Here is a 24,055-nt window from a genome sequence, read left to right as displayed (position 1 = left end):
TCCCACCATCTGGCTTTGTAGCCAAGTTTGCTTTTTCCTCCTGCCTTTGACTGCCCCAGCTTTCCATGTTTTGTGAAAATTACCTCTTGTCTGCAACTTTGCTGAGCCTCAGATTTTTTCATTCACTCTGCTTGGATTAAACTGTGAAATAGACAGATTGCATTCTCAAGTAACCCATCAGCCACTTACCTCTCTCCAGCTCCACACTTCCCCACTGTAGTCACCCTAACTGGGCTGCCATCTATTCTCTCCTATATTCTAGATAGAATTCTATCCCATCTTTTAGGTATACTACATACTCCATTCTTTAATTTGTGCTTTGACATGTTCATTTAGTATAAACCCTGGGTTTCCAAGGCAATCAAATAATTTTATAAACTAACATGTCATATTATAATAATTGGAGATGATCTTCTTTTAATATTTATTTCCCAGGAAACTTGGTGAAATTTTAGACAATTAAAAGTGACTCTTCAGTTTATTTTTACAGGAGACTGAGAAAGATTTTGAGATATATTAAGTATGTAAGCTATTTATAATAGAAGGTCTCTGAATATTCATGGGTTCTGGACAAGATTTAAAAGTAAAAAAACTGAAACAAAAAGGCATAGTAAGAAGTGGTGTTCCCTGTTACACTGTGGTAATTACAGCTTTAGACTGAATTAAAAATTGGACTCAGTGTCAGTTCTGTAGCATCTGTTAATTTTTTTCTGCCATCTAATGACTTGTCTTTATGATAACTGCTTTACTCAGGGCACTTTAGCTTTTTTACCTGTAAGGGACTTACTTCTATTAGAATTTTAACAATACTTACACATTTTGTATTTTAAAATGTTTTGTGTGTTTAAGCCCTAAAAAACATGTTTTTACTAGCATGTTCTTCCAACTGATTTTTTCTTTTGTACTTGGAACAATGCCATTTAATTTGGAAACAAATACAAAAGCTCCTTCTGATTATCAGGTACACATTTAGCTGGAACTATCAGTTGAATGCTGGTAATTAGGATTAGGAGAAGCAAGGGCACATATCTCTTTTCCTTCCCTACCCCATTCTCTTGCACATACTGGTTATTAAGTAGCACACAGTGTATTTTGTGCAGGTGACAGCTCCCTTTCCCTCACTCTTTTATATCTGCCCATCTTGAGTTTTGTTCTTAATGTGTTGATTTTTTTTTTTCCTTTCTTCAACAGAGCTATTAAGAATGGGAAAGGATTACATAGCAAGAAGGAAGTGCCTATCCATCGCGTAGCAGACATCTCTGGGGTAAGATGCATGTTTGTTTCTTAGAATGTGAAATTGAGGAAGGAGGCATTTGTTTATTCTTTTCAGGAGCTCATATTATGGATATTTATTATTGTGCCTGTAAGTTTTCAGTTACTGAATGTTAGTGACCTGTCTCCTTCCTTTACCCCCCACAAGCTCCTCAATGCCTAGGGAGATACTGTCTTGCATTCCAGAAAAGCAGGATCTGAACAGAATCTCTCATTTCATCTGATTCCATCTACTTAGCCTGCATTTTGACATTTTGGGGAGGAATGACTATGGCTTCTACCTCATAAATGCTGCTTTTCTTCCCCTTGCTTTTTATGTCAACTTTGCATCGTGTCTCAGTTGCTATTTTTCCTGGGCATAAGAAATACCACTTTTACAAGATCTTATGCTTAGTAATTTGTGAAGAGATGAGGACAGGGAAGGTGGATGTTAGTCCTTAGAAATTGATGAAGAATTTCCTTATGACTTGTTTTAAGAGGAATATAGGTATATGACCCATACTCCATAGAACTCCTCGATGGCTGGGGAATAAAGATGCATCAGTGACGTTAGCAATTTTAAGCTTCTCTAAGTTTGCATCCAAGTGGCTGCCACTTTCAAAAATTGAGAAACTTCTTGTTTTAAAACACCTTAGACCTTACATCTATGTAGGAGTGTTTAGCATCAGCACTTTTTTTTTTTTTCCATTTCTTCTTTGGTGGGCCTTTTCACCAGCATTTCCAACTCTCATGACTTAGATTCATGGTTCATGAGTTGTATGTCCATGTTTTGCTATGGGTTGGACTCTGGAGAATTATTTATGCCACTGGTAGAATGATCACATAATCTAGGCCATATTATCTTTCCATAGATGAACCTTCGGAGGTGAACAGGCTAAGAAATCTCAGACCAGACACTCTACTAACTTGCTTTAGGCAATGGAAAGAAAATTCTGAAAACAAAAAGGCCTCTTGAACTCAGCATAGCCTACAGCAGAGATGACTTGGGGTCTTTTATCATCCTGTTATATTTTGTTTCCCAGCTTGACTGAATCTTTTTCCTTTGCTCATGTGATTACTTATTACAAATGAGAGTTAGAGCAGTCCATACTTTCCTGGGTGGCCATGGTTCCCTGATCATAATAAATGAGGAGACTAGGTTGAGCTGCCCACACATTGTTTGTAAACAGCCAGATTGCATCTTAGAAACAGCTATTATATTTCTACCCTACATTTACCCATGAAATTGTAGTTTTGTCCAGTTAATGTATCTGGGTCTTACTACTTAGATATAAACCTGTACTTTGTATTACATTTTATTTTATTTCAAAACCTCAGAGAAACATAGCTTTTCTTATACAATTCGGCAATTCACCATTTCTAGGAGTATCTTAGTATATCTCTTACAGTAGAAAACCATTTGGGAAATGTGGTTTGAGTGCTTTGCTCATTCTGCTTCTGGACAGTTAAAGTTACTATGAGAATTTGGACTTTGATTTTCCAGTGGAATTAGCTTTGCAAGGCCTCATTGATCTTTTCCCCTTTGATGCTTCATTTTAATAAAGATGTTTTATTTAAGGATGATTTCCCAAATTATTGAGCTAAAAAGTGACCCATAACCTTGTGTTAGAATGTATAATATAGGGTCTTCTGGTTTATAGATATCCTAGAATCTAGGGATATGTCTAGTCTGAAAAATCAGGACGACTTTAGATATGGAAAGATCATTTTAGCCCCTTATTACTACTTTTTTCTTCCACAGATTTCTAATCCCAGGTATAGAGTAGCTAACACAAGAGAAAGATATCTAATAGATTGCTTAGATGGACATATTCCAATAGTAAAGATGTAGGTTATCATGGATGGGAAAAAGAGACTAGCATTATGATACTTTCCGTACCCTTTTTATTTGTACTCCCTTATTCCCTGTGGAGTTTTGAGGTTTCCCTATGCCTCCCTGTCTCTCCCTTCATACCCAGCCTTCTCTCTACCTTCCACTTTGCTTTAAGACACATAAACCGTTTCCCTTTTCAATCCATTCCCCCTTCCCATTAAAAAAAACCCATAGCTTCTTTATATCTTTATTTTCTTTATTCCTGAGTGTTAGAAGACTGACTGGCTTTTAAATTATTTAAAAGTAACTTAAAAATAAATGCCAATTAAATTATTTCAGCAAAATAAAATTAAGCACATTTGAGATGCCACCAAGAGGCATAAAAGCTAATCATTTTAAAGGAATGTCGGGTATGAACTGTCTGAATAGATCACAGATTATTTAGTTTAGAACTTTATTGCTTCTATATTAGATAGTTATCTTTCCCCAGTGCCTCCTGCCTTTCCTTTCTTCTCCTCAAAGTGTAATGTTTAGGAGTGAGTGCTAGATATGTAGTAGGTGCCCCTGTATTATTTAAATATGATGTATCCCTCTCCTGCTTACTGAAACATTCTGGGTGGCATATTCTGTTGGGTATAAATTAGGCAAGTTTGTGAAAATGATAGTTAATGCAGGCACGTGTCTTGCCAGGGGTGAAAAATACCCATAGAAAGCAAATATTGAAACATCATTTTACAAAGCTTTGTTAGTCTTTTAGGAATATCGCTTCTCGACCACTCCCCTAACTGATCCCCTTTTACTTAGGAAAAGGTTAGTAATTGTAAAAGATAAATACTCAAGTACTCCTAGCTGATAGCACAAGCTATTTTGTTGCCAAAATAATTTAATGTAAATTAGTTTCTTTTAGTGCCTACTCCTTCACCCAACACACACACACTCTTGAGAAATATATTCAGAAATTCATACTTTTTCTCCATAACACTCCTCATCTAAGACATGGCAGTCTGGAATAGAGTATATGCATTTCATGGCTTTGATCTGACCTGGTTTTGCACTGTTTCTATTAGTTAATCTAATCCTAAAGGACTTTTCCGAGATTTGCAATTTATTTTTCCAGTCATTCCATACTGCTCCTCTTCAGCCCCTTTCCTTTCCAGGCAAACTGGTCTCCTTACTGTGTATCACATTCCATTTATGGCCACTGTATGTGTCTTCTATATAGGCTACTTTGATGTCGGTCTATTCCCTTCCAGCCACCTCAACCCCTGGGTGCTTCCTTAAGGATCCAACTAAGTGTAGCCTCCTACATGAACTCTTTCCTGATAATTTCTCTTTTTAATGCTCTCTCTCCCTCCTTAAATTTAATTTTTTAAATTCATATATTCTTTATATTCATTTTATTTTTATATTCCTCCAGTAGAAGGTAAGTTTCTTGAGGTCAGAGATTATATTTCATTATTTTACATAGGAAATACTTGAAAAATGCTCACTTGAACTTACCTATGAAATAAGTAGTTATTTTTTCTTTGGCTAATTTTTTCCTGACCTCTTGCATAACTGCAGTTAATAGGCAGCATATGGTCTGGGTTTGTTAGGAAAGTGGAACACATACCTTAGAATGTTCTGAGGACCATTGCAGCAGCATGTCTACATCATGAAACTTGAGACGATGGAAATCTTCCAAAAAGCTGTAGCATTATTTATTATTTCCACCTTTTGAGGGTCAAAATATATTCAATCATCTTTATACGGAGATACGTTACAGTTGAAGAACTGATCTGCAGAGGGTATACAGGGGAATGTAGTGTGAGTGAAGAACTTGGCATAAGGAATAGGTGTTGACTGTCCTTTATAGCAAGTGAGCCTGTTTTCAGCTGTAAGATTGTGGCCAATATAGGCTTAAGGCTTAGGCTGTCTTTAGATCTTTACATTACTCTAAAACTGGTGGCTTTACATTATTAACTAAGAAATCTACTGTTTGATTGCCGAGGTTATTTTCTCATTTCATGCCTCTTCTCAATTAGGTTTTGTCTCACATTTATCACTTTCTTTGGCTTCTAATTTTACTGCCTTTTTAAAATCCAAAATTATAAAATCTTTTTCATATTTATACTGTTAATGGTGATATAAGAAATTCTCTTCAAATGTTTTTAAGGTTTCTAGGTGTGAGGATTAAGGATTTTTTGGTAAGCTTTGCCAGTGATTTCATTATTCTCACAGTTTCTTTCTAAAGTGAAAATTATTTTTGAAGGTGTGCATAGTAAGCCAAGGAGCGACAAGGGACTGAAAACTGGTCAGGTTATTACTGTCTCTGTCTCACTTTCTCCCAAGGTACTAAATGGCTGGTACATTGGCTTTCCCCCCTTACTTTCCCATAACTATTCCTTCCCCAGAATACCAAAATATCAAATAAATAACAGCAGCAGAGGCATGAAAGACTCTTTTCATCTGAAATTGATTATTGTTTTTGCTCTAACTTGCTTTGTTAATAAATATGATCTTCTACAGATACAGAAGTCAAAAATAAAGTCAGGCTGCTTTTGCCAGCCTCCTGTCAATTAGACAAATCAGTAAAAACTTTTAGGGTAAGGAGGATTTATCCCTCAGTTTATCTATCAGAATGTGCCAATTTCTTGCTGCTGCTTCTCTATCCTCTGTCCTTTTTGCTTTCACACAGGCAACCAGAAAAAGATGACTTAAAAAATTGATTTGGAGTCTGTTTAGAAGCTGAGCAATGTAGAGAGAAAATACTGGATTTATCCTCAAAAGGCTTGTGTTCAAATCCCCTGGCTTAGAATTTGTAGGATCTTTGATTAATCATGTAGACTCAGGTACTCATATCTAAAATGAGGGGTTCTTACTGGAAATGACTTTTGAGTGCCCTTCTGTTTCTGACTGTGGCCCTAGGAAGTTATGGGTCATTCCCATCTCTGCCATGCTGAGAACCTTCTTGTCAACCGCTTGAAGACCTGGGCAGTTCTTTTAGCTATGTCATAACATCCCATCCTTTTTTCAATACTATCAGTGACTTTATTATATCAATCATAGCAACATAAGGTCATATATGGTATTAACTTAGGTCACAAGAGAACACTCTCTCTTCAGATCTCCTCTGAACACATATGTTAGGAAGCCTTTCTAGCCTTTTCACTGATAGAATAGTTGTTTGCTCTGTTCTTGGTATGTCCTGCATCCAGTTCCTATTTGTATTGCTTGTACAAGTGACATAAAAGGAAGCAATTTTAAAAAAACTCTTACCTTCCATCTTAGAATCAAGACTGTGTATTGGTTCTAAGCCAGAAGAGCAGTAAGGGTTAGACAAAGGAGTTAACTGCCTACCCAGGGTCACACAGCTAGGAAGTATTTGAGGCAAGATTTGAACCCAGGACCTCTCATCTTTAGGTCTGGCTCTCTATCCACTGAGCTATCTAGCTGCCCCCTCAGAAGTTGTTTTTTAATGGTAGAAAAGTAAAGGACTCATGTGAGAAAAGATTGAAATAAAGGATTCTTTAGAACTGTAAAGACCTGAGCATGTTTTTAAGTATATGTGCCCATTTTATTGTCATGGCATTTAAGTGGGATGTGTTAGTTGTATCATTCATAAAAACTACAAACCCACTTCTTGACCTATAGAGTATTTAAATTAGCTGATTTACTTAGCTTATTTATTATTTTCTTCTTTCCATAAGATTAACATTCTACTATGTTGTTTCTCAAAATGTAGACTGCAGAACCCAGGAGTTCCTTGGAACTGTTCAAAGGGTTCCATTAATATATATGTAGACTGCAGAACCCAGGAGTTCCTTGGAACTGTTCAAAGGGTTCCATTAATATATATGCATGCATGTCTGAGCATGTGTTTTTGTTTTCACTTTGTTACCTAGTAAAGATTTTTTTGAAAAATCAAATCTGTATCTTGGCTTAGCTGTGAAAGGAAAGTCTTCCTCCCTCCCCTCCACCCCCCCAAAAAAATTAAAAAACTACAAAAGATAGTATTTAGGATCCCAAGTAAAGGAATATTCTTCTGTGCAATAAAAGACAAAATAATCAAAGAATGGGTCACAGAGAGCTGGGCATATGTGGAAGGATGCCTTAAAGGACATCTAGTATAACTTTTATTTATGAAAAAGGAACCTGAGGCCTGGAAAGGAAAATTGAATTATCCAAGGTCACACAGACAGTAAGAAACAGAGATACAATTGAAAACTAATTGCTTTGTGACTTTATCTATATGCCATGCCATAATAAATGTAAAATTAATTTTTCTTATGACTTTAATGTAGAAGGTACTAACCTCTAGCACTTGAGAGTGATAAGAAACACTTAAACTCTCACTGAGAACCTATTTCTTTCAGAGAGTATGTTTGTGTCTATATATACTTATATATTATATATATGTGTATGTTTGCATCTGTGTGTATATATGTATATAAAAAATTTCATTTGGTTTCCAAGCCTATAGCAGATGAGAAGGGCAAAAGGTCCTGCTACAGACAGGATCATTGAACAGAGTGATACTAGGATAGCTAATAGCCTGACAGTAACAAAAATCCTAGGAGGCCAGTGTTTGTGATGTCAGTGATGCAGCTAAGCACATCTCTGACTGCCTATCAAGAATAACTCTTGTCCATGGCTTCCCATAAATTGACACAAGGCATCTGTCCATCCAGGATGCTTGAGCCTTCCTTTTGTTCTCTTGACATTGTATGAGTGCCAGAGTAGCATATTGAGTACCCATTGGTTATCTCTCTCCCTATAAGACCAATCTTTTTTCCCACCATCATACATTTCTCTCTTGACAATATATAGCTTCTAATTCTTCCTTTGTAATGTGTTTCAATTTGCTTATAGCTTGCCACCATTCTTCTCAATACCAAACCAAACTGCTAGGGTACTCAGAGATCATTTAGAAGACTAAAGCAGGCAGCTTGGTTGTACAGTGGATAAAGTACTGGGCCTGGATATAGGAAGACCCAAGTTCAAATTCTACCTTAGACACTTACTGGCTATGTGATCCTGGCCAAGTCACTATTTAATACTTTTTGCCCAGGTTTCCTTGTTTATAAAATGAGCTGGAGAAGGAAATAGCAAGCCCCTCTTGTACCTCAGCCAAGAAAACTCCAAAGGAGGTCTCAAAGAGTCAGACACAACTGAAATGACTGAACAACAAGAGCTTGTATGAAAATGAGCATCTTTCTATGCACTGATGAAACTTTCTTATTATTTTCCTTTCTCTTGGATTATCAGAAATTGGCTTTCTAATGGGTTAACCAAAATATTTTGCCTTTACATTTTAGGATGTTCTAACAGTCCTAAGTAGTGGCTTTGTTCTAGAGTCTAATGACTATACTATCCTGTTTCAAAATCATATTTAACTACTCTAATTCTAGTTTTAGTTCCTACCTTTGAACCTTCTATTTAGATTTCTGTCCATCTGAAATGGCAGAAAATTCTACTTTCCTAAGTATATTCCTTCCAGAGAAACTAGAATGCTGTATGCTACTTCTCTCTGTGGTCCTTATTCTGTTCATCTACAAAATGAGGGAATTGGACTACATGACAGAACTTGGTGTATAGCTCTAAGTTACTCCTTTCCATTATACTCTCAGTGATCCTCAATTTTAATCTAAGGAGATTATATTATTCTTTAACTCACAGAAATACATCATTGCTGGGAGAGTATTAACACTTAAAAAAAGAGGCCTCCGTTTCAGAAAGAAGCTTGAGACCCTTAATTATGAATCCAGGCCACTCTCATTTCAAGTTCTGGGTTCTGCTCCTTGTTTGTTTGCAGTGTCTATCTAATATATATGCACTGATGGGTAAGCTTTTTAAGTTATCTATCCAACTAACTGTTCCCTGGTCTTGACAAAAGGCATTCTTCATCAAATTTGTTATGCTATATTCACTGATTGTGTGTCTCATTTTGGAAAGTTCTTTCTAGCTCCAGATTTGATACAAACAACACATTGTTAACCCTATCCATAAAGACGTGGAGCACCTCACCATGAAAAGGAATAGAAATACTTTGTCTAACAACTCTAATTATTTAGGGAAAAAAAGCAGGAAGACACATGCTACCCAAGATGATTTCCATTGTCAATGAGAAGATCTAGAACAGAATCAAAATAGAATGGAAATCATCTTGGGTAGCATGTGTCTTCTTGGCTTTTTTTCCCTAAATAATCAGAGTTAAGACAAAGTATTCCTGTTGTTAATTTTTCGAAGAATCATGCATGATTTTGTCATGTTTGTCAACATTGTATTAGAGGAAATCTTTTATTTTCAAAAAACTTCATCTCTTTATTTAATAAGTAAAATGAAACTAATAATACATTCTGTCACCAATATGCATTATAGAACGTTGAAATCTGAAGTAATAAGAGGTCATTCAATTTAACCCTTACTATCCCTTAAAAATAAAAATACTGAGGAAATCTTTTTTTTTTTTATTTTTTTTTTTTATTTTTAAACCCTTAACTTCTGTGTATTGACTTATAGGTGGAAGAGTGGTAAGGGTAGGCAATGGGGGTCAAGTGACTTGCCCAGGGTCACACAGCTGGGAAATGTCTGAGGCCAGATTTGAACCTAGGACCTCCTGTCTCTAGGCCTGGCTCTCAATCCACTGAGCTACCCAGCTGCCCCTGAGGAAATCTTTTAATACCTAATTTTTCTCTATGTAATCAAAAACTTTTTAATAGTCCACAAACATCAATATCATGCTTATAGAATGAATGAAGAGGAATAATGTTTCTTAAGGTAATTTAGGGCCTTCAAGACAAAGAAGAGCTTATATATGATCCTAGCAGAAATAGGGAGCTGGTAACCAGAGTTTATTGAATAAGGGAAATGGCATACACCGACATAGAGTGCAAGAAAACCATTTGGGCTCTCTCATTTTAATGTCTTACATTTCTCACACTCAGACATTTAAATGGTTTGGGTTGTAGTCAAAGAGCTTCTTTTACATGTGTTTCAATAATGAATGGCTTGATTCCAATGTTATATTTTAAAGTTTATTATAATATCTGTTTATTATTACATTGTTGCTAAACAACTATACAGAAGAATATACTGCAAGGGATATGAAACACTGAAAAAAGTTTTGTTTTAATTATTAACTACCTGAATGGTTTAAGATTCTCTTCACTGGAGAAAAGGGGCAAAATGAGCCCAAAGATTTCTTATATTGTAATTCTGTAGTGTCATGTAGATTCAGATTTCTACCATTTGTGGTTCTTTAACATGACACCAAATTTCCTCTACTAGCTAATAAGAGTGTTATTATTTCATCTTTTATTATTTATTGAAATATCATTATTTCAGTATCCATGACAGATATTCAGTCTTTGTTATTCCTAAGGAAAATTCATATTTCCCTTTTTTGCTTTGAATTTATACTTTTCCCCCCAAGTTGAGTTGTAATTAAGTTTATTCATATTTGATTTTTAAGGATTTTTATGTTTAAAGTTTGTTAGTGCTAGATAAAGGAAATAGATGTTTTAAAATTACTTTGAAATACTAAATGTAAATACTAATTTTGGATATTTTACTTGTTGACACTTTTTTTTATTCAATTCTTGCATAACATCTTATGGATGATTTGCCATAAAATGATATTTATGCTCCATCAGACCATCTTTTAAATTCTTTTCACTTGCCAACTCATTTTAATCATTTTTTTCTCATTCTCTATAATAGTAACATTTGTTAGAATATAAGTTCCTTAAAAGAAGGGAATACCTATGTTCCTTGTACTTGTCATAGTGCTTGGCATTTAGTAGATATTTAAAAAGCAAATTAAGTGAATCAAAGTATCCCTCCCCCACATATACTATAATTCATGTTTTTAGGGCAGTTTCAAAATAGTAAACTAATTTTTTCATAACCACTGTTGATATCTAAACTTAAAACTTTTGTTTGCATGTTACTCCAAATTTTCACTGTCAGAAATTATGTATTTGATTGACTTCTGTTTTCCTCTTGCTTTTTCTTTAAACTCATATCTTATTAAGAGTATGAAAAAATAATAATTATAATAGCAAGCATTTATATAGCACCTAATATGTGCCAGGCTTTGTACTGTGCTAAGCACTTTAAAAATGTTATTTCATTTGATTCTCAAAACACTCCTGGGAGGTAGGTGCTGTTACTATCCCCATTTTACAGATGATGACATGTAGGCAAACAGGTTTAATGATTTTCCCAAGCCAGTGTCTGAGACTGCATTTGAATTCATTTCTTCCTGACTCCAGATTCAGTACTTTGTCAAAGATCAATTTATTATGTGACTTAGAAATGCCACAGAGGTCCAAATTGTAAAATAATCTTTCCTGTTGTTTTCATTATGAGTTTCAAGTATGAATGCCATTGTATGTCTATGCTTTCATATGCAATATTTTACCTTTTTTATTATGTTATTAGTTTCACCATTAGTTGAATATGTCAAGTACTTATTTTTGATATGAGATTTTATATAGAAGCAGTTGCCAAATATGTCCCTGTTCTCATTTTTTGAAGTTATTATAGATATCCAATATCCCCTTACTCATTAGCATTACTCCTCCATTTTTAGTTACATCTATCTTATGTTTGTAGAAATTTGATATGAAAATGTTCCAAATATATTTACATCATCCTTTAATTAAGTTGTAGATATTGTCAATAATAGAGTTTGCTCTTTGAGAAATTGTTAATATACTTCCTTTATAATTTGAGGACTAATTACTAATTCATTTTGTTCTATGAAGCATAGCATTTATTTTCATTTATATTTGTTTCTGTCATTTGCCTCTATGCAAGTGCACAACTATTGAATTCTGAAATTGTTGATAAAGTAGGTGTTACTGGTTCCTTTCTTTGTACAAAAGAGGCAGATTGTTTTTTTCTTATCATAGTTGTATGATATTATTGCAATCTGTGTATTATCCATCATCCTTCTCCCTGCATCTTTTTAAATAGCAGGCCACCTACAGTATGTGTTCTTTCCACTAAATAAAAATTGAAAATCCCATTGCATATTCTTCTTTGCTTTTAATTCATTCTTCTCACTTATGCTTTACTGTGCTTTGTAATTCATTCTCCTCTCTTCTTTCTTTATAATTCACATAATGGTCTTTCTCCTTTCCCTTTAACTTGATTTTAGTTTCGAACTACAAATTAATATTACTGGTGAATGGTATCTTTGAGTTATGTGGACTGCCTACAGGTACATAATAAAGATCAGGTTTTTTCAGTCTTTAAGATTTGATCTTAAAGATAAAACAAACACCTAATTGGCATAAATATAGGGATGCAAACTGCAGAATGTGTGGGATTAATTATGAAAAACTTCCTACAGGAAAGAAATCTTAATATAAAATTGAAAGGGAAGGGGAGAGAGAGATGGCTCTTTGGTCATCTTTGACAAAAGTTTTAATGTAAAGAAACATTAGAAGGACAAGCCTGGAGATGGGAGGTCATGGGTTCCAATGTGACCTCTCACACTTCCTCAGTCACAAACCTAATTGCCTAGCCCTTACCTACAGCTCTTCTACCTTGGAAACCATTTTTAGTATCAATTCTAAGTAGAAGGCAAGAGGTTTTTTTTTTGTTGTTTTTTTTGTTTTTGTTTTTTAAAGCAGCATTTAAAACAGTAAGAAATAAACCAAAAATTTTAGAATGGCATTCTAACCAAATTTATGCCTGCCTTTTATGCTCTTTTTTTTTTTTTTTTTGTCTAAACGAATTTGCTAGTATATTGATCTTTCATAAGTCCTAGATTTCAGGCTACAAAGAACTTTAAACGATATTCAGCAGACAGTATTTGCTAAGCACACAGTTTCTATTTCTTTGTTTTTTGTTAAATGACCTTACCTTAGCAGTGTGGCCTTGGGCTTGTAACAACCTTATTGAACCTCCATTTCTTCATCCCTTCCAACTCCAAATTTATTATCATAGTAGGATAAGCCAAGTTCATTGTGTTTAATATTCTTGATAAAATGCAGAACTATACTTACATATAATTGTAACTAGTAAAATTTAAAGAAATGTGAAAGATGGTATAAACAGTATCTGAATCTGGTTTCATTTTTTGCTTCATAATAATAAGATTATTATGACATTGTTACCATTAGATTCTAATATCAATGAGATAGTAACTTTTTTTTGTGAGTTTTTTTTTAAATTTTTAATTTTACTTTATTTTTAAACCCTTAACTTCTGTGTATTGACTTATAAGGTGGAAGAGTGGTAAGGGTAGGCAATGGGGGTCAAGTGACTTGCCCAGGGTCACACAGCTGGGAAGTGTCTGAGGCCGGATTTGAACCTAGGACTTCCCGTCTCTAGGCATGGCTCTCAATCCACTGAGCTACCCAGCTGCCCAGTAACTTCTTTTTTTACTTGGATAATACATTGGTTAGTCAGATAAAATAGATATATTCTTTTAATTTTCAGGACTCTGCCTCCTGTAACAAGTTGGTCTTTTTTTCCTTCTACCTCTTAGCAGATGGCTTTGCTGTCTCCTTTTGTGGCAGCTGCTCACTCCCATCTACCCTAGTTCTCACCGTTTTTTCCTCAAAATTTCTTAGTATTATCCCTATTTTCTCCTTTCTTCCTTTCTCTCTCAGACTAACAGTATTACCACTTGTTACTAAGTTCTAAATTCTTTGATTTGTACTATTGATCTTCTCACTTCTCTTATTCAACAGCAGTTCCCTCAAACTGCTTGAACTTTGTCTCATTCTTACTGGGTACTAGTTGTCTACAGTCATTGTCAGCTCCTCACAGCTATGGGTAGGAGATAAATGATTCTTAATCAAATAAGAGATAGAGGCAATTACAAAAGATAGAATAGCTTACTTTGATTACTTGAGACTGAAAAGCCCTTGCACAGACATAGTTAATGTACCTAGGATAAGAGGAGTGACAAAATGAGGAAAAAAGAGTGCTTTTTTACTACCCATTTCCTGTTGAGGTTTCACACAGTTCTTTTTTCTCCTGCTTTTATTGGTTTGTATAATTTTTCACCTCTTTTATACATCCCTCCCAATTAGTCAAGTAAATTTCCTTTTCTACTGCTCTCCTTCATCTAGTCTTGTTCATTAGTTTTTTAAATTGATTTTTTGGGTGCTTTTTTTTCCAAAAAAAGGATTTCTCTCATTCTCTTCATTATCCTTCTCTTCATTCTCTGATTAATGATCACTATGATTGGTGTGTCTCTTTTCTCTATATTCATCATTCAATTAAAGTTACTAAGGATTCCATTCTAGGATTTCCCCTCTAAGTACTTTCTGCCCTTGCTTTGTAGGGCTTGCTCCATGGATTCCCCTTTTCTATTGTGCCTCACAGTTCCAATAACTGCAAATATCAAAGAGGACAAGCACTTGGTAGGGTTCTTCTCTACCATGTCCCTAATAATGCAGCACACCACTTCTTTTGGTTCCATTTTTCATCCCCACATTTGCCTCAAAATCTCTTCCCTGACTCCACGTTCTCCTACTCCTCCAGGTGCCTAACTTCACTCCTGCTAATATAGGACAAATAGACTTTCCAAGCACCAAATTTCCCAACCTTTACTCATTGTAGGTCTTTATCTCCCTTCAGAGATCATCTCTTTTCCCTTAGGAAGTATTCATCAAAGAAACTCCCTCTTACTACCAATGTAAGACCTCTTTCTCCTCTTCTGATTGGAGATAGGAAGAGTGACTATATAAGCTGGCTTATTGAAATTGTCCACAAAGGATAGGACAATAGGAATGGAAAAAAGAGAAGGAATTGGCCTAGAGACATGTAAAGGTAATATTACCTGAACTTTAAAAGTTAGGTTGTGTCTCAGATATAAGTACCTTCTATGCAATAGATTCTTAATAAATGTTTAAATTCTTAAAATTTAAATTAATTAAATTTAAATGAAATTTCCAAATTTACTTTTGGAAGTGATTTTCTACTTAAAGAAAAATGCACTTTAATGAGTCTGTTGGTATTATAAAAATAACTGCATAAGAAGAATACTCGAAACTGACAGTGTGTCTAGATTTTTATTTTTTTCTATCTGCGAAAGTCAGTGAGTAACTATGTGCTTGACACTGGGCTTAGTGGGCAAAAACATACTTCATTCAAGGGGCTTACAATCTATTGGGGGAAGACAATGAGCAACAACTATGCATAAAAAAAGGATATATAAAGGCCAAATTGGAGATAAAACACAAGGGTTGTTTTTTGTTTGTTCTTAATATGATATAATAATTCTTTTACCCCTTATTGGTTCAGGATATGTTTCCAAGACATATATATTGCATTTTTCATTAGGTGAATTGCCTTAATCAAGTGAGCTCTTTGCCATGTTTTATTTTGTGTCTTGAGAAATTAAATTTGCTTCACTGCATGGGATTTGGGGGTTTCAGCAACCACTTTCCTATAGCCTGAAAATCATATGCATTCTCAGATACTGCATGTGTATGTAGCTGTATGGGTGTTTTATGTTTTTGTTTCTTGATTCCTTGTAGTTAACTAACCCTTTCTCTAACCCTCTTTCTTATGCTTTCAGATTCCTTTATTTTAGCATATAATGGGTGGGAGGTATGGGGTAACTCCAGCTAAGGAGAGCTTGAAAAAATTCCCTTAAATATAGTAATAGAAACATTAAAACTGGCATAACTCTCCCAATTGAAGTACCCAGCCCTTAAAACATTATTTTGGATGAGCAAGATTTCAAGATGGTGTTTGGTAGTACACAAACAGAAAAGGAAGAAATGAGTAATAGTTTACCTTCTGAAGTATAAGCATTAATTAACCTTTCCCCTTTAACTTGTATGTGAGCTTCAGGGAAAGAGTAGTGCAGCAGCAAATTACAACTTTGTCCCTCTGCACCTCTTCCAGAAAAAAAGGTGGTGAGCCCTTTGGAGCCTCTATATCTCCTTTGGATTTGGAACACCTCAAAAGTCATCTTATTCCATTCACTTAGAAGTAGCAGTATTCAAAGAAGCAGGCCATGTGAACCTTAACTGAATGTTCCTGCTATTTGAGGCTGAATGGGGAACTCTGCTAGGGAGAGGTTGAGAATTTCATATAACAATTACTGAAAGGCTATTGATGACTCAATTCTATTAATTTGTTGTTGTTGGCTTTTTGTTTTTGTGGAGGTAGTGGGTCTAGATACAGTCAAATTCATTTCAGCTCTTTAAAAACTCCTGCTCATTGTGATATCTGGTTTTATTTTCTTCATGTAAAAAAGTGATAACTTGCTCCACATTTTGATGATACCTTCTGATAAAAGGGAATGAAATGGGACCAAGTGCTAAAGTGGGATGATTGGAATGCAAATAAGGCATACCAGCAAAGAGGATGAAATTAGCTGTGATTGGAGAGGTAGAGGGTGGGGACTAGCAAGTGGAATTGTGTTTTTTGCTACCTTAAAGAGAGGCTATTGTCATTATTTCCCCTTATCTAATTTATTTCACAAACTGATATAGTTACAACAATTCCTATAAGCAGTCATAAAACATCTCCCTAAATTAAAATGTCAACTGGCATTGAGAGCTAGAGCAAGATTTTTTGGTTTTCTCCCAAAAAAGTGATGAGAACCCTGTTTGTCTTTCTGTGTAGAGTTCATTGAGGAGTGAGTCATAGTTGTACCTTCCCTGTTCCTCCTGTCATTATTTTTCACTGCTTCAGAACTCCCAAGAATTAGCATGGGATTCAGATATAAATCTTTTGGGGCCATGAATGCATAATCCTGAATGGGGGAGTTGGGGAGGAAGGGTTTTGTGAATCCCAGTGAGGACTCTATATTTGTTCTCCTCTCACTCCTTCTCATTCACTTCATTCCTGTGTTTGACCTCTCCTTGAGGCTTAACAATGTTGGCATGGCAAGACACATCAAGAGTTGAAAAGAATTGTAAAGAATTGATTCATGTATTTGTCTCTAGCCTCAGAAAATAATACAAGGAAAGGAATCCTGTATCCTATCACTAGTGTGGGAAAAGACTAAAAAGTCATTGCCCTGATTCAAACAGAAGCAGAGCTGAAGTTGACACCATATGTCTATCTCCTGACTTTCTGACTTTTCTTTGGCTGTTTCCTTTATATTCCCTATGAATTCCTTCAAGAAGAGTCATCCCAAATCCTGTCTTCAAGAAATCTTTCCTGGTCTTGGCACCACCCCCCAACCCATTCCAACCTATGTTTCTTTTGAAATTACCTTAAATTTACTCTTTCATATTTCCACTGTGTGTGTGTGTGTGTGTGTGTGTGTGTGTGTGTGTGTGTGTACACACGCTCTTGTGTGCATTTATCTATTCATTTGTTTATTTATTTATTTATTTGTTTGTTTGTTTATTTATTTGGGCATTATCTGCCCTAAAAGAATGTAAGCTCCTTAAAACCAGGGACTCTGTTTTCATTTTTCTTTGATTTTATGGTGCATAGCATAATACCTGGTACATAGTTCGGCTTAAATAAATTCTTGACATTGAAGACACTTTCATAGGAAGAGTTAAGGAAATGTTTCTATTTGAAACTATTTGAGAGCCATTTTGGTCCCACTCAGAAATAATGCCTAGGCAAAAAAAACAAATGAAAATGTGAGGAGTAGCCCTCAAGCACTCAGCCCAGGTGGTCTGACACTGAGAGCAATAAATAATACTGGACCCAAGGCCTGAAGCCCAGGCAGTTTGAATCCAAAAGAAGATTAAAGAACCTTTTAGCAGGCAGCCTGAGAGTTCTGAAGTTAAGGGTGCCCCTTACCAGAAACAGCAGTAACACAAAGAAGTGGAGCTAATATTTTCCTCTGGGTGGCAGCAAAGAAACCCTTGATGGCAAGTGCTATGACTGATAATGATGGAGGCAAAGCCTCACCCAATTATTGCTGAAGAGGCAAACCACTCTCCAGAGAGCTGTTGCAGCTTCAACTAACGGCAGCTTTCCTTCCATTTTCTTGATAAGTATGAGTTTCTCCCCTAAGGATTTATTCCCTTTTCCTCATTGGCATATGATATGGGAGGGAATTGTTTTCCATTCATTTTGAAGACTCAAGAAAGAATTTATGACCTGTTTATCATTTTAGGTATTTTTCTCTTGTTCGGCTGGAGAGGGAGCATGGCAGAGCAGATAGAGGTCTAGACCAGGAATCAGGATCAGGAAGACTTAGGTCCCACTTTTGGAAATTAGTAACTGTGTTAAGTCCCTAAGAGTCTGAAGTTGCAGGAAGTTCTGTCCCTAACTGATATTGAACATTCCTCATAGGGAGCTCCCTACATAAATGAAATCCATGAAAAAAATTCAAATAAATGCTTTGTTTACAGATGGGAAGTTCAACCAAAGAACATATTTCCTTTTCTCCATATTGAATTTTTGCATAACACAGTGCCTATCATGACGGAATGATAAGCCTTTGTTTCAGATGATCATAGCTTTAGAACTTGAAGGGGCATCTGGCCCAAACTTCGTATTTTATTTTTATCAACATAATTTAAATGTTTATTGTCAAGCTGACAAATATGAGCATTTCCACATAATGTTTTTAAATTTTAAATTATTTAATTAAAAAACTTTTTAAAATTAAGTAATAAACTCATCACATTACTTTCAAAAGTATCTTACTTTTCTGTATCTACCATTGAGTTTCCTTTTCTCTTTTGTATATTTCTTAAAATGCTGCTCTTGACCCTCTCTTCTTTCCCCTTTTTCCTATCCTTTTCCCCCTTCTCCCTTCCATTCTTTTTACTAACCCCAATTAAAAAAAAAACAACAACCTAAATAAATAAGCAAAATTAACCAAAACAAGCTAGGCCAAACCCCTCATTTTAAAAAATGAGAAAACTCAGATTGAGGTTGAATGGTTTAGCCAGGTTTACATGGATAGTAAGAACTCTACCCCATGTGCCCTGACTCCATAATCAGCATTCTTTCCATTATACTATGGTGCTTCTTTATTATTGGGTCCTGATATTGTGATTACCTACCTGAATAGTATATTAATGTTTTGAAGGGTCTTCCTGCTTTGTTTCTGCTAGGATAATGTAACTCAGCAATTTTTTTAATATTTTATTTTCCCAGTTACATGTAATTTTCAACATACATTTTCTGAAATTATAAGATCCAAGTTGTCTCCCTTCCTCTGTTTCTTCCCCCCCTTCCTGAGATGGTAAGCAATTTAATCTAAGTTGTATATGTATGATTGTGTACAATATATATCCATTTTTATCATTGTTGTGAAATACTTGTAGTGAAGTTCTCATAAAAACCAAAAAGTCAAAAATAAAAACACAAATAAGGGGGCAGCTGGGCAGCTCAGTGGATTGAGAGTCAGGCCTAGAGATGGGAGGTCCTAGGTTCAAATCTGGCCTCAGACACTTCCCAGCTGTGTGACCCTGGGCAAGTCACTCGACCCCCATTGCCTACCCTTACCACTCTTCTGCCTTGGAGCTAATACACAGTATTGATTCCAAGATGAAAGGTAAGGGTTTAAAAAAAACACACACAAATAAAATAAAATTTAAAATAGTATGCTCTAATCTTCTGACTCCAACAGTTTTTTCTTTATTCGAGTCCTTTTGAATTGTCTTGGATCATTTGTATTGCTGAGAATAGCTAAGACTTTGATAGTTGATCAACATATAGTATTTCTGATACTATGTATAATATTCTTCTGATTCTGGTTACTTACTCTGCATCAGTTCATGTAAGTCTTTCTTGTTTCTTCTGAAATCATCCTGCTCATCATTTGTTATAGTGCAGTATTATTCCATCACAATCATGTGCCAAAATTTGTTCAGCCATTCCCAAATTGATGGACATCTTGATTTCCAATTTTTTGCCACCACAAAAAGAGTTGCTATAAATATTTTTGTATAGATAGGTCTTTTTCCCCATTTTTTTTTTATCTGTTTGGGATAGAGACCTAGAGGTGACCTCACAATTTATTACTGTAATACTCAATCTCATGAATGTCTATTAATAGCTTTGACATGGGAAAAGTATGCTGGTATAGGTTGTACATAATTTATATTCTTCTTCCAGTTATCACCCAGTGTAAGCAGAACTAAATATACATAGTCCTTACTTAATAGTATAATTTCTCAAATGCTGGTGGGGGATCTAAAGAGAAAAGACATCTGCTTTTAGGAAGAAAACCAAAGGAGAGCAAAGAAAAGAGACAATATGCAAAAGAATGTGTTCAAAATGTCAGAAACTGCAGAAAGGTCCAGGAATGAGGAATGAGGAAAGACTATTGAATTTGGTTGTTAGAAGAATTGATAACTTGAAAGAAGTTTCAGTTGAACAGTAGGCTCATAAACCAAATTGCATAGGCTTGTAGTAGGAGACAAATAAATATAGACCACCCTTTGTAGGCTATGAAAATAGAGAGAAGAGCTATCAAAGTGAGAGCTGATAGGTATGATAAGTTAAAGTTGTGCAAGGTCTGGACATATTTGTAGGTGCTGGGAAACTAATTATTTGGAGAGTTTCCAGGGAAAGGAGTTAACTTGAAGAAATTAAGGATGCAAGATGCTGAAAGAGGAGGATATGAGAGCAAGACTTTAAGTAAAAAGTTTGGCCCTTAGAAGGAGAAGATCTCTTCTATAAAGACTAGAAAACAGGAGGAGGGAAAGGGGCATGATGAAAAGTGGATATGAGATGTGAGGTGATGGGAATAATATCTAAAAACTGGAAAGTCCCTGCTAGGAAGGATAGACTCATTTTTTTCTTTGAAAAGGCAGTAAAATAATCCTTAAGAATTAATTGGTCCATGTGACCAATGATATAGTTTCTGGCCTCAGACCTAGTACCCTATAGTCAGCATATCTTGGCATTGTGAAATGGTTCAGCATCAGAAAATGACCATTTTATCAGTGGTAATAATATTAAAGAAGAGACAGGCCTCATTACCTGCTTTGTCACTATACCCTAAGAACCTTTTAAACAAGTAAATGTCAGATTTTTATTGGTTGGTCATATTTGTGGGGACTCTCAGTGTAGAAGGCCTGAGGCAAGGAGTTACTAGGTTGCACAGTGGATAGAGAGCCAGGCCTGGAATTGGGAGAATTTGGGTTCAAATCTGGCCTCAAACACTTCCTAGCTGTGAATGTGGGCAAGTCATTTAACCCCAATTGCCTAGCCTTTGTTGCCCTTCTATCTTAGAAATGATACTAATGGTACTGGTTTTTAAAAAAAAAGTTGTTTTAAAAAAGGCACAAGACTTATCTTACCAAAAACAAATGTTCACGTTCTTCAACTGAAAGCCTTTTTCCAGATTTAAGAGAACTATTTCATAGTGTTCCTTCTATACCTCAAAATTCCTTTGTGTCTTTGATGCTTCAGATATTTTTGAATGTTGATAGCCCTTCTACCTACCTTTCTCAGCCTTAGTTCATGTCTTTATGAGTTGCTATATCAAAAAAGTCATCCTCATGAAGACAAGCTAATGATGAGTTTTTCTGACCTAACAAGGCAGGTCCTTAGTTGACAGATGTATAATCCCTTCCTTGGGTCTTATTCCAACATTTCCATCTTCATAGGTCCTCCTTGTGCAACACTGATTAAGTAAAGCCTTTCAGAAACCTAGGTCAATTATGTGACATAGTGAGGCATGTAGTGGGCTGTCAGTAAATAGGGAATGACAAAAGAAATTGTTGGCTTGGTTATCTACAGTAAAGCCCTTTCCTCCACACCAAATGATAACTGCTCTTTGGGCACGTTGTTTGGTGATGCCCAATTCTCTCAGCTTCACAACATTCTTGGTACATGAATTTGGTATAAGGATTAGTATATAACCTAGATGCTGAAGACAACTACTTTTAGGCACAGACAGATGTCCTAATCAATATAGTTTTGGCCTTGGGTGCATTTTTTTCTAATTGGTATGGAACCCACTGTTAATCTTCCTAGATTCTCTTTGACTTTCTTTCCAAGAACTACCATCCAACTCAACTTCTTTTCTACAAAGTCTTTAATAACCTTTTCCTATAGAGTTGAGGTATTGCTCTTAACATTTTTTCCCCTTCTTTCTAAATGAAGTTACCCCATGCATATTTATTGCATCATTGCCTTCTCAATTTCAAGGTGCATTGAGGAGGCAGAAACATTCCTTTAAAATGCTATTCTAAATAGCATAGGTAGATTAAATGTAACTAATGCTACTTTAAACAAGTCTATCTGAAGGAATCAAAAATGCCTATGAATATAGTTTGTTTAGAAGACAGGTTGTAAAAAATCATACCAATACAAAAAGATTTCTCTCCTTTGCTGAGAAAGAGTTGCTTCTTGATTATTTTGCACTACTAGAGAACAATACTAATACAGGTAACAGAAAGCTATGGGTAGCCCTCAGTTATGTTTTTGGCCAAAGAACATCAATAATGTTTGAATGAGATTGTTACTATAATCTCTGTGCAGCCATTGGAATTTGATAGTATTGTGTGTACTTTTACCAGTGTGATGTAGCCTTGCTTAGGAAAAAGTCACTGCAAATATTTTACTGTTGTGTCGTGTTCAGTATAAATTAATTATTGGGATCCTGTTGTTTGATAGCAAAAAAGAAATTGAAATAATTGATAAACACTTTGTTTTGAAAAAAGTTGGAGTGATAAAAGTTTAAGTACATTCTATAATGCCCCTTTTCTATTCTGACAATACAAAGTCCCCCCAAATCATAAAGGAGTGATTTAATAGTAAATATAATATTAAACTTTAGTAGTTGACTCAAAATAAAACATGTACTTGTTTAAAAAATGTTTTTTTGCTGCCTGCAGTTTAAATTTGTCCCTATTTGCATAATAATTGTATATATTCTTTTCCTTTTGTAATACTTACTGTATCACTTCATAAGTTATCTTTCTATATTTTATCATGGTCACTGTTCTTTATGATGAAATAATATTAATTTAATATACACAATTTGGAGAGTTAGCAGGTTGTGGGAATAGAAATCCACCCTCAAAGCCAGAGAAATCTGTGGTCAAATATGTCTAGTAGTTGTATTATCCTGAAATAAGGTATTAACAAAGTTCTAAGTTATAGAGAAGATACCTAACTGCACTGGCAGAGGAAGTGTCCTATTCAGGAAGTTCTTTATGACATTGTAAACACAATTGTATCACTATCCCACAGTTTCTTCAGCTGTTCTCCAGTGGACACCTAGTGTTCCCATCTCAATACAAATACTGCTATTCTGAATATTTTTTCATGTAGATAGAACTCTTATGTAATCAGAATTTCCTATTTTGGCTTCTATGATCCTCTCTTCATCTGTAGTTGTACAAATTATTTCCTTCCCTTTTTTTCCCCTTATTTATGATATGACTTTTTATATTCTAGTCCTTCTATCTGTTTTTAGAGCTTATTGTGGTATATAGTATAGGATGTTGAGCTAAACCTATTTTCTGCCAGATTGCTTTCCATGTTTCCCCATCAGGTTTTATTGAATAATGATTTTATTTTGGCAATATTATTTATTTTATAAATACAATATGTCTGGGGCAGTGAGGTGGTTCAGTAGATAGAGCACTGAGCCTGGAGATAGGATATCCTGGGTTCAAATCTGTCCTCATGTACTTCCTAGTTATGTGACTCTGGGCAAGTCACTTAACCCCAATTGCCTAGTCCTTTCTGTTCTTCTGCTTTGGTACCAGTATTTAGTACCAATTCCAAGACAGAAAGTAAAGGGGGGGAGTGTTAAATACAAGTCCAACTTTGAGCAGTTTAATTATTCTCCAATTATTTAGGTCTGTATTTCTGTAAAAAGCATTTAATGGATGTGTTTATTCAAATAGTTCCTATATGTGCTTTGGTAGACAGACTTCCTGAATATTTTAAACATTCAATAGTTATTTTGAATATAATTTCTGGATCCCTTACCCTTTTTTATTTTTGGTCACCTACATAAAGACTTGGTTTATATGGGTTTATTTTATATCCTATTGCATTTTTAGGTTATTTATTATTTTCATTAATTTTAACTGCATCTCTATTCTTAGTAGATCATATTATTTG

At 35.1% G+C, this 24,055-nt stretch overlaps 1 protein-coding gene across 1 annotated transcript in view; it reads left to right on the top strand.

The window, feature by feature from the left end:
* Window positions 1-24,055, top strand: part of SND1 (staphylococcal nuclease and tudor domain containing 1) — a 524,029-nt gene that overhangs the window by 299,774 nt on the left and 200,200 nt on the right. The window contains exon 14 of the mRNA XM_044679610.1: window positions 1,192-1,264. Within this exon, the coding sequence (XP_044535545.1) occupies window positions 1,192-1,264 (73 nt within the window). The remainder of the gene's footprint in view (window positions 1-1,191; window positions 1,265-24,055) is intronic.

The sequence above is a fragment of the Gracilinanus agilis genome, chromosome 5 (genome assembly GCF_016433145.1).
Source record: "Gracilinanus agilis isolate LMUSP501 chromosome 5, AgileGrace, whole genome shotgun sequence".
NCBI lineage: Eukaryota > Metazoa > Chordata > Mammalia > Didelphimorphia > Didelphidae > Gracilinanus > Gracilinanus agilis.
The sequence above is the reverse complement of the archived record's forward strand: the minus strand, read 5'-3'. Positions and strand labels throughout refer to the sequence as shown.